Here is a 17,637-nt window from a genome sequence, read left to right as displayed (position 1 = left end):
TGATGGTACGCATTTCTCCTCATTACACGAGGCATCACAACAACGTTTCACCAGGCAACTCCGGTCAACTGCTGTTTATGTATGAAAAATCGGTTGGAAACGATCCTCATGTCATGTGTATGAAAAATCGGTTGGAAACGTTCATCACGTCAGCACGTTGTTGGTGTCGCCACCGCTGCCAACCTTGTGTGAATGCTCTGAAAAGCTTATCATTTGCATATCACAGCATCTTCTTCCTGTCGGTTAAATTTCGCATCTGTAGCACATCATCTTCGTGGTGTAGCAATTTTAATGACAAGCAATGCATTTTTTTGGCTTTGCGATTTTTTCCTCACTGATTTTGATAATGATAATCATCTGGCTGAAAGGGCTGGTGCAAGTATTTTCCCAGTTACTCAACTAAGAAAAGGAAACCAACAGTTTAATGTGGTATCTGAAGTATATTTCGTTTCTGGTTAATCTCCACCCCACTGTAGCGTAAATGCTGGGTTAAGAGACAGAATGAAAAATCAGTGGTTTCGATCCGGCGACCATTCGGTTTCCAGCTTCGTGCTTTAGCGCTTGACCACCAGGCTCCAGAGAGAATTTCGTACAGCTTCGCTGCTCTCTCTCGGGTTGCAGGGGCTGTACCGCTAGGTAGCAATTAAGTACATCTGTATAATTTTGACCCTTCATTTTGGGACCCCGTCAGATCACGTAAGTTAAGCGCTGTCGGGCTCGGTTAGTACTTAGATGGGGGACCATCCGGTCTGCCGAGCGCTGTTGGCAAACCAAGCGGGGTGTCAGCCCTTGTGAGGCAAACTGAGGAGCTGCTTGACTGAGAAGTAGCGGCTCCGGTCTCGTAAACTGAGATACGGCCGAACGAGCTGTGTGCTGACCACATACCTCTCCATATCTGCATCCAGTGACGCCTGTGGCCTGAGGATGACACGGCGGCCGGTCGGTACCGCTGGGCCTTCCAAGGCCTGTTCGGACGAGTATAGTTTAGTTTAGTTCAGTTTAAAGTTTGGGACACACGGCATTTGTCTACGAAGATAAAATAAAGTGATGTAAGTTAGGTATCAACAATAACAAAAAATTTTATTTTATGCATAGCTGTTATTTTCTCAGATACTGTTGTAGATATTTCGGAATAAAATTCTGTTGTCAGCAGCACAGATATTTCTGCACAGATATTTTGTATTTCGCTTTACTACTTTGAACAGATTAATTTGTCACCCTCAGAAGTTTACAGAACTACAGACATTATAAAGCTTTAGACATTGGCCATACGTTTGTGTACAGTATAAGAAGTGTATTACAAAAACTTGCTTAGTATTGATTTAGCAGAATAAGTAAATTTTTGGACATTTCGTAGCATTAAGCTTCTGTGAAGAACATATTGACTTCTTTTAAGTCAATACTAAGTAAGTTTTTGTAATACAGTTCTTATACCTTACATAAATGTGTGGCCAAGGTGTAATGATTCATAACGTCCCTAATTCTGGAGGCTTCTGAAGATGACTAACCGATCTGAAGAAACTGGTAAAGAGAAATAAAGATATCCGTGCAACTGACTTCTGAACTTTATTCTGAAAAATCGAAATCATAAAATCAAAATTGTCTCACCAGAACACAAATCAGTCACCATGGGTAACAGGAGATCGATAGCTCCTGAAAACATATTTAATTTGCAGACTAACTGCTGAACCTGTCGCTCACAGGCAGTAGTATGCTCTGTTTCAAAATCGCATGAAAGGATAAAAAGGCACACTATAATGGCCCTTGGATAGGCATCAACAGATGAATGGTAAGTGTTGCTCCATCAAGCACCAGTGCCATATCTATCAAGCTTTCTGGGGATGTTCATCACATAACGGCTATTAAATGATTAAACTGTTACTCTTCTAGTGTTGTCCGTTATCAATATCAGAATGAAGTATGATCCCTAAAGACAATGAATACACACTTGTGTTCGTTGTGGTATGCAAGCAAACAACCTCCGAATTTCGTCCTGAGGAATGCTTTCCCTTGCGCACAAAATATGTTGTCATTCCTTGAAGACTGTTGCTTTGAGGTTGGTATATCCCATACATTCTCTATGGGTGACAAATCAGGGGATCAGACAGGCCAGTCTAGGATCTGTACATTCCTTGCGGCAGTGTGGATGTGGAATCTTTCCTAGGACATTAGGTGTAATGGTTATGAAGGATGTGACCGTAGTTACTAATGGACATTTTGCGTCCCTTGAATTGTAATCACCATATCCAACCAGCTCCCCATACCATGATCTTAGGAAATGAAGTGATCGTATGACATTACTGGCTAGGAAACCCCAATATGGGACTGTCTGGCCACCTGGTGCAAGTCTTTCTATCTGAAGCCATTTTACTGTCGATGAAGATGACATGAAGAGATTGGAGCAACACAACTACCCAATTCCCGAGCGAAGAAAATCTCTGACTCGCTATCCTGTGATCTAGAAGCAACTATGCCAACCACAAGACCTCATAGCTACGGACATAATTCCAGGAGATGGAGAGGTACGGGTCTCGAGAATCGCTGCTTCATCCGACCTTACACCAGATCACACGGTTGCGTCTATTTAACTGCCACAAACAGAAGCAACACTCTTCTGTTAAAGTCACAGAATGCCATTCAGTGCCGCAGTTGACCCTTGCTCTACACCATGTAAGTCTCTGTTGTCTGTGGTCTCATAGCGTCAGCAGTAAATGTCGCGTGACAACTCGATACCTCAACCCAGGTTCCAGCATTGTATTCACGACCATTCTCGGTGACCCTCTGCTGTAATCTCTTTCCAGATTTTAACTGTCGTCAAACGTCTAATGGTCAGAGCCAGTCCAACAATCCAATGATCTTTTTGCAATGTAGTCCTTGTTCAACTAACCATGCCTTCTCTCCTTGCTACACTGTTGTCCTGAATCCACCCCGTCAGCACACGTTCTGCAGTCACTCCGCTACAACCAGATGACAGTTGCATCTGTCTGGAACCGATATCCATCGTTAATATCTGTAAGAGATGTGGCCCTCACGGCCACTAACACACTCTTGTATTCGTTGTGACGTTAGAGAAAACAGGCTCCGGTGTTATTTTGATGAATCTTAAACGCCTGTCATGTCAGTTAATAAAGGTCGCTGGCCAGTAATTACACCTTTTGCATAGCCTGAAAATAGTAACAACTGGTTGGGTAGGAGCTCAGGCCACGCTGTATTGCGGTCTCCAGCAGAAAATTTCCAGCTAAGTTAGACACACTCAATAGCCATAATGCACACACCATGAAATTTCAGTCAGACTAGTCAACAGACATGGAAATACTGCGGTACAAGTTCTGTGTCCGCCAGTAAATACAGTACACAGCCATACACAGACAGGGCGCCACTCAGTAAGGCCATTCCAGTGTGGCGCTACATAATGATGGTCAACCGCCATTGAGTGCGCACATAACGGACTATAAATAAAATATTACTATCCATCTGCCATAGTTATGGCCTAATGCAATAAAAGACGCTAAAAACACTAATGAGCAGGTACAGCACAGAATTGGGGCATTGGGAAGGAAAAAAATTTGTGGCCTAACTATGCTAAAAGAAGGGATCGGTCGTTAGGGCACATTCCAAGACACAAAGGGATCACCAGGGGAGTTGTAGGGGAGTTTGGGGGCAAAAATCAAGACCAAGAGATGAATACAGTTAGCAGATTCAGGATGTAGGTTGTAGTTTATATTCGGGAATGAAGAGGCTTGCACAGCAAACCAATCTTCGGACTGAAGACCACATGTATTACTATAAACTGTTTCAGCTCTAATTCGAATCTATCGAAATCTTTAATTTTCTTTATTTTACAAGGTATGAATTAAAGGGTAGTTTGCACGTAGTTTTATTATTATTATTTGTCTGTGTCCTGTGGAGATGATCCACTCATCCCACCTCCAGTACATGATACGTTACAGATTGAAAGGTGTATCCATTCATACTCTACCTGAGGCCTCCATTCTCTCCGCTTTATTTCTTCTACACTGTTGATGTGCCCAAACCTCCACCAGTCTACCTCCTACAGTAAGCTGAAAACACCACTATCTTTGCCCTCTGTCCTACACTTCATAAATCCCAAAAATCGCTCCAAGTCCACCTCAGTTTGCCTTCTGATGTAACCAATGCCTCCTCAAGGTCAGCCCTTCCAAAAAACAGGCAATACGTGTAAGACAAACCACCTACACCATCCAACTCCCATGACGTACCTTACCATTTATGACTGTCCTATCCAGTTAATTAATACACTCAAATATCTTGGACTAACTATCGACCGGCTGTTGACACGGAAATCTCAGCTACTATTCATCCAACAGAAAACCCACAATAGACTAAAACCACTAAAACTATCAGTATGCCGAATTTGAGGACTGCACCGTTCCACTGTACTCAATACCTACCTCATTTCTGTATGTCCCTTCAGATCCTTAGGCGTCATGCACTCTGCCTAACTTCCCGCATTTGTTTACCTTGCCTCGCGAGTATCCTTCACCATCTAATTAATTTCCCACCTCCCCTCACTCACATTCAACATCTGCAAACCTTTACTCCATTAAACCAATGGTGCCTCTACCGACACATCCATCTCCCCATCCCAGACCATGAACTCTGTGGTGACATTTATCCACCCTACTAACTTCACGCCGCCCATTAACGTCATGCACTCTGCCTAACTTCCCGCATTTGTTTACCTTGCCTCGCGAGTATCCTTCACCATCTAATTAATTTCCCACCTCCCCTCACTCACATTCAACATCTGCAAACCTTTACTCCATTAAACCAATGGTGCCTCTACCGACACATCCATCTCCCCATCCCAGACCATGAACTCTGTGGTGACATTTATCCACCCTACTAACTTCACGCCGCCAAGCCAGGGCTTCCTTTCTCTCCCCTTCCCATATTTCATTACCAATTTTCTTCTTCTGCCCCTTCGTTCCCTACCACCTTTTACCCTTTAAAGTACAGCTCTCTGATACCCCCGTCCACTCCTCCCTTCTTCGTCCCCCAATAGCCTCTTCGATACTACGCACCTGTCCACCATCTTTCTACCACCGCCCTCCTAACCTCCTCAGCAACCAAATTATGCTCCTTTAACCACTGCCTCCTTATCCCACGACAGATCCCACCAGTTATAGTGACATTGAACTGTTTCTCTTTAACGTCAGTGTTTTATATCATGTTTTTAAAATGTGCTCTTCTACTCTTTAGTTTTTCCTTTTATTATTACTGATTTTAACTAAAACCGACGGAAATCATGTCTCTTACATATAAAATCATTCATACTTCACCTTTAAAAATTTTAATTCATGCCGGCCGGGGTGGCGGAGAGGTTCTAGGCGCAATAGTCTGGAACCACGCGACCGCTACGGTCTCAGGTTCGAATCCTGCCTCGGGCATGGATGTGTGTGATGTCCTTAGGTTAGTTAGGTTTAAGTAGTTCTAAATTCTAGGGGACTGATGACCTCAGAAGTTAAGTCCCATAGTGCTCAGAGCAATTTTTTTTAAATTCATTATAAATATCTCCCCTTTATGTTAGTGTTTATTCTCTTCTCAGTTAGTTTTTACTTGTCCCTTGGCTGAAGAGCAAGTTGAATGTAGTGCTGACTGCCAGAAGTAGTATGAAACAACAACAACAACATCACACACACGCATATACCCAAAATTCGTATAGAATATTTACTTTGGTTTTACACGTAACTGGTAAATGATGGCACATTCACTTGCAAACAGTTATAATGAATTCTATATTATACAATGAAACATCACGCGCTGGGAGTAGTTTCGCCAGTCTGGTAGAAACTGGTATCCGCAAAGCATCATGGACTGCAGCAATTAGATCGCCGCCTGGTATCACAGTGGGCAGCTGAGAATGATGTGGTCAGAATACAATATTACGCCACAATCACATAGGGCTGAGTCAATCAGTTGTAACCGATAGAGGTGCAATCAGGACCGCCCGCGATTAAAGCAGAGGCAGAACATGATGACCAGGAACTTTCTGCGGTCAATAGCAAAGTAGACCCACGGTCGTGCAAGGATGCTTGGTAGTAAACTGAGGCGACAGAAGTCGTGGGATATCTCTTAATATCGCGTCGGATCTCTGTTTGCCCGGTGTAGTGCAGTAACATGTCGTTGGAAGTCCCCTACAGAAATATTGAGCCTTGCTGCCTCTATAGCAGTCAGTAATTGCGAAAGTATTGACGGTGCAGAAGTTTGTACACGAACTGACCTCTCGATTATGTACTATAAATGTACGATTGGGTTCATGTCGGGGCCCTCTGTGTGACCAAATCATTCACTATACTTGTCTAGTATGTTCTTCAAACCAATCACGAACAACTGTGGCCCCATGAGATGACTTTTGTCATCCATAAAAATCCCATCGTTTGGGAATATGAATTCCATGAATGGCTGCAAATGGTCTCCAAGTTGCCGAACATAACAACTTGAAGTAAAGGATTGGTTCAGTTGGACCAGAGGACCCTGTCCATTCCATGCAAACGCAGCTCGCACCATTACGGAACCACTACCAGTTTCCACATTGCCTTGTTGACTGTCTGGGTCTATGGCTTCTGCGCCATCTTCAAACTCTACCATCAGCTGTTGCGAACTGGAACCGGGACTCATCTGACCAGGCCACCGTTTTCCAGTCGTCTAGGGTCCAACCGGTATGGTCACGAGCCGAGGAGAGGCTCTGCAGGCGATGTCGTGCAGTTAGCAAAGGCACTCGCGTCAGTCGTCTGCTACCATAGCCCATTAACGCCAATTTTCTTCGCACTCTCCTGACGGATATGTTCCTTGTACGTCCGTACATCGATATATGTTGTAACGTATTACTATCTTTATGACGTTTCTCATCGAGCCACATACGTTATCTCGCATTTCTAGCTGCTTCTCTCACACAAATAATGATAAAAATTCAGAAATTCAGGGTCGCCACCAGCCCAAGCCGTTCCTAACCATTTAGAAAAAAACGGAGCCGGAAAATTATTAGTTTAATTACTTTAATAATTTAATTACGAGTATGCGAATTTCTTTAAGTAGCCAGATAAATAGCACTCCATGTCGTGCATGAAGCAACTTCGTTAATTCAGGGTTGGAAATCGGAGTAAGTGGGTAAGATCAACACCACAGAATTTATGTTTCACGTAAATTATTTATTGTATCTAAGTATTTGGTTGGACATCCTAACTACACATAACTGGGCTTGACTAGAAATATGTAAATAAGAATTATGTGAGAATGTAAAAGAGCACAATTTAACTACAGCAAGAAGAAACAAAGAAAACGGAAGTGGGAAACAATGACACTATCATCTCCTTTGCCTTTATACCATAAAAATATCTCAGTGAGATTCGCATCACGATTCTACGCATGCACTATTCCAGACAGAGGTTTAACCAAAGCACGAGGTTGTGCGATAATTATTCAACATACTAACTGCGTCTGCTGCTTGCAAACGGCCGAACTAGAGCACATGGTGCATTCCGAACCGAACTATTGTGCTGCTTTGTAGAAAGCGCACGAAAGAACAGATATTCTTGCATCAATTATAGCTCATTAAAAAAGCAAACTGTTAAAATAAAGCCTATTGCGGTGCCGTGGTGGACCAGAAGGGACATTGATTACCAAACACGGGGCACAAAATCGATACAAAAACACAAAGCAACTTCCACAAAATATAAGATTAAAAATCATACTCGCTTCGACACAGCATTACACTCACGTACGGTTGAAGTGCAATTCAATTGTAATTCTGTCAGAGACAGCAAAGGACTTGGAAGAGCAGTTGAACGGAATGGAAAGTGTCTTGAAAGGAGGATATAAGATGAACATCAACAAAAGCAAAACGAGTATAATGGAATGTAATCGAATTAAGTCAGGTGATGCTGAGGGAATTAGATTAGGAAATAAGACACTTAAAGTAGTAAAGGAGTTTTGCTATTTGGGGAGCAAAATAACTGATGATGGTCGAAGTAGAGAAGATATAAAATGTAGACTGGCAATGGCAAGGAAAGCGTTTCTGAAGAAGAGAAATTTGTTAACATCGAGTATAGATTTAAGTGTCAGGAAGTCGTTTCTGAAAGTATTTGTATGGAGTGTAGCCATGTATGGAAGTGAAACATGGACAATAAATAGTTTGGACAAGAAGAGAATAGAAGCTTTCGAAATGTGGTGCTACAGAAGAATGTTGAACATTAGGTGGGTAGATCACGTAACTAATGAGGAGGTATTGAATAGGATTGGGGAGAAGAGAAGTTTGTGGCACAACTTGACTAGAAGAAGGGATCGGTTGTTAGGACATGTCCTGAGGCATCAAGGGATCACAAATCTAGCATTGGAGGGCAGTGTGGAGGGTAAAAATTGTAGAGGGAGACCAAGAGATGAATACACTAATCAGATTCAGAAGGGTGTAGGTTGCAGTAGGTACTGGGAGATGAAGGAGCTTGCACAGGATAGATTAGCATGGAGAGCTGCATCAAACCAGTCTCAGGACTGAAGACCACAACAACAACAACAACACGGTTGAAGTGATCCTAACCAGCTCTTCCTAATCAGATTTACCGTTTCAAATTCTACTTGATCGTTGTTCAAAATGAACAAAGTTATTTCCACACTTTTAATTCAAACACCCAAAAATAGCCTATTTAAAGCAATATAATTATTGCACATTCGGAAAGATAACTCGCTTCACACGCTTCAGTTAAGCTGAAGTTTTTACGTATTTCAACAGTTAAACATAACGAACTCCTAACTCAACCTGCTTCCTATCACCTGAAACCCCCCTTAAGAGTTACGATCCGTACTCACCTAGCGTTTACCGAAGAGTGCCGCTTTCTCTTTCGAGATTACCTAGCTCCCAGTGCAGCGGAAGCTACCAGAGGGGTAGCCCTCCGTCACCAATCTCACACACAAAAACAGCCTTCGACTTAAGATGGGTAACCTCTCTGTTCAGGTATTGGAAACCTAAGTTGGTCATCCTGTGCTCTCCTTCGAACGAGAAGCTACATCGTCTGCTCCCAGTAGACGATGACCAACTCAGCGTTTCCCACAAAACAAAACTGAAACCCCACATCAAAACACACATATAATATTCAAAAGGCCTTATTTGAGTGCTCAGTCTTTCTGGAAGAGTTCATGAATTCAGCTAAATCAGGTAGTAAAGTGAATTAGGTGTACCGAATTCGACAAGCGTCTTATGAAACGACTTCACAGAGACTTTTCAATGTGGTCATTTCACGCAGCGATGCTTGTCTGTTAGCACTGACAACACTACGCACACGCCGCTGCTCTCGGTCGTTAAGCGAGGGCCGTCGACCACTGTGTTGTCCGTGGTGAGAGATAGTGCCTGAAATTTGGTATTCTCGGCACACTCTTGACACTGTGTATCTCGGAATATTGAATTCACTAACGATTTCGGAAACGGAATGTCCCACGCTTCTAGCTCCAATTACCATTCCGCGTTCAATATCTGTTAATTCCAGTAGTGAGGCCATAATCACGGTCGCCTTTTCACGTGAATCAACTGAGTACAAATGACAGCTCCAACAATGCACTACCCTTTTATACCTTGTGTGCGAGGTACTTTTGCCATGCCTGACATTTCAGTGTATAGGTGCTTAATTGTTGCCCTTTTTTGGTACGCCAGACGCCACTCATTGTTCCACAAGATCCTGATCTGCCATAACATCTCTTGCAGAAGATCCGTGTAAAGAACAAGTTCGTACGTCTTTGTCCCATGGTGAATGGCGCTCTTAGTCAGGACATCGAAAATTTCATTGGCCTTAATACCTTGGTGCCCCTTCATCCGGAGCACAGTGATTTTATTTTTCTGACGCTGTAGTTCTGCAGTACGGTCCGTAGCCTACTACACCAGTTAACTACTGGCATTATTAACGATGTGATTCCACGTTGCTGTTGTTGCTGTTGTGGTCTTCAGTCCAGAGACTGGTTTGATGCAGGTCTCCATGCAACTCTACCCCGTGCAAGCTTCTTCATCTCCTAGGACCTACTGCAGCCTACTTCCTTCTGAATCTGTTTAGTGTATTCATCTCTTGGTCTCCCTCTACGATTTTTACCCTCCACGCTGCCCTCCAGTACTAAAGGGGTGATCCCTTGATGCCTCAGAACACGTCCTACCAACCGATCCCTTCTTGTAGGCAAGTTGTGCCACAAATTTCTCTTCTCCCCAATTCCATTCAGTACCTCCTCATTAGTTATGTGATCTACCCATCTAATCTTCAGCGTTCTTTCGTAGCACCACATTTTTAAAGCTTCTATTCTCTTCGTGTCCAAACTATTTATCGACCACGTTTCATTTCCATACATGGCTACGCTCCATATAAATACTTCGACTTCCTGACACTCAAATCTATACTCGATGTTAACAATTTTCTCTTCTTCAGAAACGCTTTCCTTGCCATTGCCAGTCTACGTTTTATATCCTCTACTTCGACCATCATCTGTTATTTTGCTCCCCAAATAGCAAAACTCATGTACTACTTTAAGCGTCTCATTTCCTAATCTAATACCGTCAGCATCACCCGATTTAATTCGACTACATTCCATTATCTTCGTTTTGCTTTTGTTGATGTTCATCTTGTATCCTCCTTTCAAAACACTGTCCATTCCTTTCAGCTGCTCTTCCAGGTCCTTTGCTGTTCCTGACGAAATTACAATGTCATGTGCGAACCTCAAAGATTTTATTTCTTCTCCATGGATTTTAATTCCTACTCCGAATTTTTCTTTTGTTTCCTTTACTGCTTGCTCAATATACAGACTTAATAACAGCGGGGATAGGCTACAACCCTGTCTCACTCCCTTCCCAACCACTGCTTCCCTTTCATGCCCCTCGGCTCTTATAACTGCCATCTGCTTTCTGTACAAATTGTAAATAGCCTTTCGCTCCCTGTGTTTTACCCCTGCCACCTTCAGAATTTGAAAGAGAGTATTCCAGTCAACATTGTCAAAAGCTTTCTCTAAGTCTACAATTGCTAGAAACGTAGGTTTACCTTTCCTTAATCTATTTTCTAAGATAAGTTGTAGGGTCAGTATTGCCTCACGTGTTCCAACATTTCTACGGAATCCAAACTAATCTTCCCCGAGGAGGGCTTCTACCAGTTTTTCCATTCGTCTGTAAAGAATTCGAGTCAGTATTTTGCAGCCGTGGTTTATGAAACTGATAGTTCGGTAGTTTTCACATCTGTCAACACCTACTTTCTTTGGGATTGGAATTATATTCTTCTTGAAGTCTGAGGGTATTTCGCCTGTCTCATACATCTCGCTCACCAGATGGTAGAGTTTTGTGAGGGCTGGCTCTCCCAAGGCTATCAGTAATTCTAATGGAATGTTGTCTACTCCCGAGACCTTGTTTCAACTTAGCTCTTTCAGTGCTCATCACGCAGTATCATATCTCCCATTTCATCTTCATCTACATCCACTTCTATTTCCATAATATTATCCTCAAGAACATCACCCTTTACTTATTTAAATTCAGGAGGTGTTGGCATGGATAGTGCTAAGCAATGTCGTGGTAGGTAGATTAATGTTAATACCGCTATATACTCCTTCCACCTTTCTGCTTTCCCTTCTTTGCTTAGAATTGGGTTTCCATTTGAACTCTTGATATTCATGAAGTGGTTCTCTTTTCTCCAAAGGTCTCTTTAATTTTCCTGTAGGCATTATCTATCTTACCCCTAGGTATATACGCCTCTACACATTTGTCCTCTAGCCATCCCTGCTTAGCCATTTTGTCCTTCCTGTCGATCTCATTTTTGAGACGTTTGTATTCCTTTTTGCCATTCCATATGAACGACAATGCTCCTCGCGAGTGTGCCATAATGAAGACTGTGTGCTCATCTTAGCCATTAGAATATTCAAGCTCTCCTTGTATTCCAGTGAGCTCCGCTGTAAGTACCGTGCCTTCGGGAGGAAGTTGGAATTGGTCAGTATGGCGCGTCTGTTCGTCATGAAATGCGCTTCCAACGCCATTTGACATCTGTGTAAAGACGCTTCGCACATTCCCATTCACTTAAAAAGTCCTTTAAAAGTTGCAGTTCCATATTGCATTCCATGTATAGTGTAACCGTTCCAATATTTAAATCAGTTATTGTAATCCTCTAATATAATTATCATGAAAAGATGAACAGTCCACAAATGAACATTAATCCGTCAGTTGCTGATTTAAGCGGACGCACGCCTGCACTAATCATTCGGTGTCTCCAGAGCCACACGGTGTCTTTGTATCCGCCGCAGAGTCAGATTTCACTATCTACTCGTTTAGTTAGTCACCATCCACCGGATTCAGGAGAAACCAGTGTTTGCAGTTAGTGAAATGTTAATATCTTTGCCACACCTCAGCCTGAAACTTTAGTTAAACATTATAGACATTTTATTAATAAATTATTATTAAATGTATCTTAATTTGTGTTGCTCTGTGACGGAGCTGATTAGCTACTGCGTGCTTGACAAGCTACCTCAGTATAGCAGCTACTTTCAGTGATAGTGGGGTTCTTTGCCTACCACCTCAATGTTGGATTCCAAGCTTATTTGTTGAAAACAACAACCAGTCTCGTAACTTTAGGCCAAGGTGTTCAAGGTTTATCACTTTACCATAACGTCAGTGTGCGAATGCTGTACGAAAAATACTCTATAGCCATGCATGCTATCGTTCAAGACAAAAATAAATAATCTTCACCGTAATTTAATTGTCGTCTGCGTACCGCTGTAAACAACGTGTATGGTGTTAATACTGAATGATTACTAAAAATGTCATACACTCACTTTGTATCTCCTAAAACAGCACGTATACCGTGCAGCACCGTGTCCTTGGTGACGTCACTGTATTTCAGCCATAACCCTATCCCCGCCTGCTGTATCTTGGCAGCGTTGTGATCCTGATCGGAGAAGAACGGGATGACGAGAAACGGGATAGCATGGTACGTGGCTTCATTCATACTCTGAAGACCTCCTTGCGTGATGAAGAGGACCAACTTCGGGTGAGCTGTGAACAGAACAAATAATACCTTACACATGCCAATGAATTTTCACTCTGCAGCGGAGTATGTACTATTTTGATACTTACTGGCAGATTAAAATTGTGTTTCGGACTGGGACTCGAATCCTTTCATGGGAAAGTGCTCGACCGACTAGCAAAACGTCCCCTGTTCGAATCCCTGTCCGGCATAGAGTTTGTTTGAGAGGAAGTTTAAACACCGCACGTTGTGCGTCCGTAACTACTTTACACTTTTTTTAAGAAGAGTAAACGTTAAAGAGCAAACGATAAAGAGAAATAATAACTTCGTTAGTGATGTACCAATGGTAAACAAATACCCGTCAAAGCTTTCAGTATGTCCACAATGATGATATCTCACGTTTTTGCAGAGCTACTATTATTCAAGCGCAAACTGTACAGTGTTCATGGCGATGTTTTTGCTATGTCTGATTTACAATGTATCGGTGCATTTACATGCGTTTTTTTTAACCCCCCTCCCCCAGAATTACTGTAAATTGGTTCAAGAAACATAATGAGTAATATACAGTTGGAAACGATGACAGAGGGGCAAGTGTGAAAAATCATTTTATTAACTGTTTTTTAAAAATCTGTTGAACGTCTACTGCAGAGATCGTCCGAGCGGGCATGCAAAATCGCGGTCCGGGGAGAAGAGTAACAGCGATGTTAACTGTAGGCGCAGTGGATGCGCGGAACAATAGCCATGCAGTAACAGGTACCAATACGTAAGGACTACAGATAACACAGACCGCGCACGCCCCTATCTTTGCCGTGTTGAGGTTTCGAATCAACATCTAAGTCACGTGACGGAGGACAGAGAGATGATCTTCTGTCATTACGCGTTATGTGAACTGGAGCTGGCAGGCACAGCTTTCCTCATTTACAGCTGAAATCAAGCATTGATTTTTATAACTGAACGAACTGTTGTATTATTACACACGTGAATTAGTAAGTGAACCTAATTTCTGCGAAATTCCTACTATTAATACGATGGGTATCGTTTCTACATGTGTCCAGGTCAAAAGTATTGGCAGTTCTTTCATTTTATAAGCGACAGAGTTACAGTTCTTCAGTGAATCTTTATTTTTATTACACTGCGAATCTTCCACAGTTTTAAAGGAATAGAGGACAAAATATCAGTCTGGTAGGCACTATTAGTTTCCTAACGATTCCTCAACAATGCGAAATGCATTGTTATGTTTTTATAAAAGAAATGACACCGGTTTCTATCCACAATGTCCTGTTTTTACGCAAATAGGCGTTATGACTTGTGCTACATACAGTGACATAAGCCGATAAGTAAAGCAAGCAAAACACTGAGTATTTAAAGCAAAAGAACCTGTTAGGGAAACGTTACCGGTCAACTCCACAAGAAGAATAGTTTTTATAGGTATATTTTACAGGTATATTTCGAAATGGACGAGAAAGCATTAAGACAAATGTCGATTATTACTGTGAAAAACCGTTTGCAGAAATTAGTTATGTCAGCTTTGAAGGACATATAGAAATAATGTTTTTCTTCAGCGGAATGGACGTGTTTAAAATAGTCCTTCCTTCGACAACACATTTGTCATACGAATAAAAGCTGTACTCACTGAGTACCGCAAAATAGCGCTACACCATGAAGCGAGATTCCACAGTGAGGAGCTACACCACGCTCGGATTAGGATTTTCCACACAAAAATACTGTTGTTTAAAAACTAGTGGTAGTGTATTTGTCTTGAAAATAAAAATTAAAATTGTGCCTTTAATTAGCCACTCTTCAAATCTAGATTCAAGAATTAAAAACTTCTGTTATTTAGAGGTAAGATACGAGTATTTGTTGTGAAGTTATATTTCAAGTAGCTATGCACTGTAAACACTTTGTTTCCAATGTAAGCAATATTTTGTTTGAAAAATACGAGTACATTGAAATAAATATTAAGCTACCTGTAGGAAATAAATAGCAACTATTTCGTACAAGTGTGGAGGCAACAATTTTTTTTTCCAAGTAGCAGCTGTCTCTTTAATTTACTTACTTACATTCAGGAGGTGTTGGCGTGGATAGTGCTAAGCAATGTCGTGGTAGGTAGATTAATGTTAATACCGATTATGGTCTACAATTTGCTTTTCTTTTGTTAGTGTAAATATTGGCTCATTCTGTAGTCCTGATGGTAGCTGCAGTGCACAAGGAATAACAGTTGTCACAGATCGAAATTTGTGATTTGCACTACAAAAAAATGGTTCAAGTGGCTCTGAGCATTATGCGACTTAACTTCTGAGGTCATCAGTCGCCTAGAACTTAGAACTAATTAAACCTAACTAACCTAAGGACATCACACACATCCATGCCCGAGGCAGGATTCGAACTTGCGACCGTAGCGGTCGCTCGGCTCCAGACTGTAGCGCCCAGAACCGCACGGCCACTCTGGCCGGCTCCTTTGCACTACAAACAGAAACAATGCGGTTCATATATGCACAGAGTTTGCACCCTGCACATTAGGCAATTGTGGAAGGAAGTATTCACATAATTTGAAAGTTTAGGCGCATGTTGGTCCTTAGATGTAAAACTAGATGAAAGACTAAGGTTTTGAGATGTCAGAATTGTAATATCTAACTACAGGAATTATCTCTATAATAAACGTTTTCTAATATATTATACTTCCTGTGTTGATACTGTATCAGTATCGCGACTGGATTAAGCTAAAGTCACCAAATATAAACTCTTATTTTTTCTAAAAACTATACATTATGGATAAAAACGGAAGTCATTTCCTGTAAAAGCATATAAAACCTTTCACATGTGTTGTTGTCGTAAGGCATTGCCACATGTAAAAATGATAACCATCGCATTAATATTAGGAGTACTACGAAATACGTGTCGCAACGGTTTCGTTCATTTAAGAAGAATCATGAGGTCAGCGCTATTTACCGTTCGCAATTTGTTCATGGTATGATGGATCCAGTGGCTGTTTGCACAAAAAGAGGCACTTTGGCGATATATCTTCACAAGTCTTTATAACTAAATGGGAATGAACGTGCAGAAGGATGAGAATGCTCAGCATTTATTATGCCGTCGCATAAGCGATGGGTTCCGCAAATTTGCTATGAAACGCCATTACAATGCCATGCAGAAATAATTTTAAGATAAAGCTGAAAATGGAAGAGCAAAAAATTACAACGGTCGATAGGCGCGATTCAAGACCGTGTACGTCAAGAAGTACTTGGTGCTGAGCACTGAGCACGTGAAGAAATTGCTGGTACGAATACTAAAGTTTGTGAAGTCGCAAACATTGTTCACTTTCAACGGTTTACGATGGAACTGAACGTAGAGCATGGAGATTTAATATAATAGTTCAAAGTACGTTGGGTATATCGAGGGTCATGCCTGGAACAATTTTTCGATATAAAACCAGCTGTTGAATTTTGAGGGAAAAGGACTGCAGAAACGAAAGTTATAACATCCGGAATGGATTGAAGAGCTCGCATTTTAAGTGAATTTTACTGCACACTGCCCACAGTAAGCCACTGCAAGGTGAGAAACAGCTTATTTCCGATTTGATGGGAATGCGTTTAAAAACAAAATCGCATTGCAGAAGGGACAAATTCTGACAAACACAACCCAATTCCGTAAGCTCATTGGTGTTATAAAAAACGCAACGTTCGAGGAATTCACTGTGGCCTTTAAAGAATTACAAATATAGTTTTCTAAACTTTTGAGGATAATCCCAGTGTTACTTTTGTTTTCAAGACGCTTTACATTCCGTTTATCGCTTCATTTGAAAGTCCCACTGTGCATATGCAGATATAACTGACTGATCTGCAATTTAATTCCCGTTTTAAATACTTTTACGTGAAAATTGTCCAGGACATATACATTGTTTCCCTCATGTTTCTCCAAAATGAGGTTACAGAAGAGCTAGAATATTTCGATTACATATGTGTATGATGGATCTTTTTTCGATTACGAAACTAAACAAGTGACGATTACGTGGCAAACTGAGTGCGAAAATCTGTGAAATTGTCTGCATGTGTCCGTATGCTGACAGTTTGCACCAGGCAAAAAATATATTACGCCTTCAAGGCGCCAAAAGTAATTAAATAATAGTGAAAATTTGTTGCATTTGTGATGTATGTTTTTGGGTAAATGTGAACTATAAAACCACATCGTATGCACTGCGACTGCATTGCCATTTAAATGCAGCACGTTTGCAGTTTTCCCCTCTTCTGTCCCCTCACGCAGAGGCAGTCTGCCAGGCAGGCTGAGCGGTGCCACAGAATGGGTTGCGAGCCACATTTTCGGCTGCTCGTGTTTTACTGTAAGGGAACCATCACAACGGTAACAACGATATCTGAAATTCTCTGTGAAAACAAGGGAAATATTAATAGAAACACTGAAATTTTGAAGGAAAGCTGGTGCAGATATGTGTCTCCTATACTATGTGATGGCAGTGTATAAAGACAATAATCGTGCAATGAGTAAGCACGAAATTCTACAGATGCGTAATTCCATCTCCGTCGATGCAAATTCGATTAATCAATCTTTATACTACTTTAGTGTGCCTATAAATCACTATCACATTAATAAATGGCTCGGCCGTATATGGGGCATA

The 17,637-nt window shown here is 41.6% G+C and overlaps 1 protein-coding gene across 1 annotated transcript in view; it reads right to left on the bottom strand.

The window, feature by feature from the left end:
* Positions 1 to 17,637, bottom strand: part of LOC124776207 (UDP-glucosyltransferase 2-like) — an 86,945-nt gene that overhangs the window by 18,428 nt on the left and 50,880 nt on the right. Inside the window, exon 6 of the mRNA XM_047251053.1 lies at positions 12,817 to 13,036. Within this exon, the coding sequence (XP_047107009.1) occupies positions 12,817 to 13,036 (220 nt within the window). The remainder of the gene's footprint in view (positions 1 to 12,816; positions 13,037 to 17,637) is intronic.

This window comes from Schistocerca piceifrons, chromosome 2 (genome assembly GCF_021461385.2).
Source record: "Schistocerca piceifrons isolate TAMUIC-IGC-003096 chromosome 2, iqSchPice1.1, whole genome shotgun sequence".
Taxonomy (NCBI): Eukaryota; Metazoa; Arthropoda; class Insecta; order Orthoptera; family Acrididae; genus Schistocerca; species Schistocerca piceifrons.
This window is presented reverse-complemented; position numbering and strand designations above follow the sequence as displayed.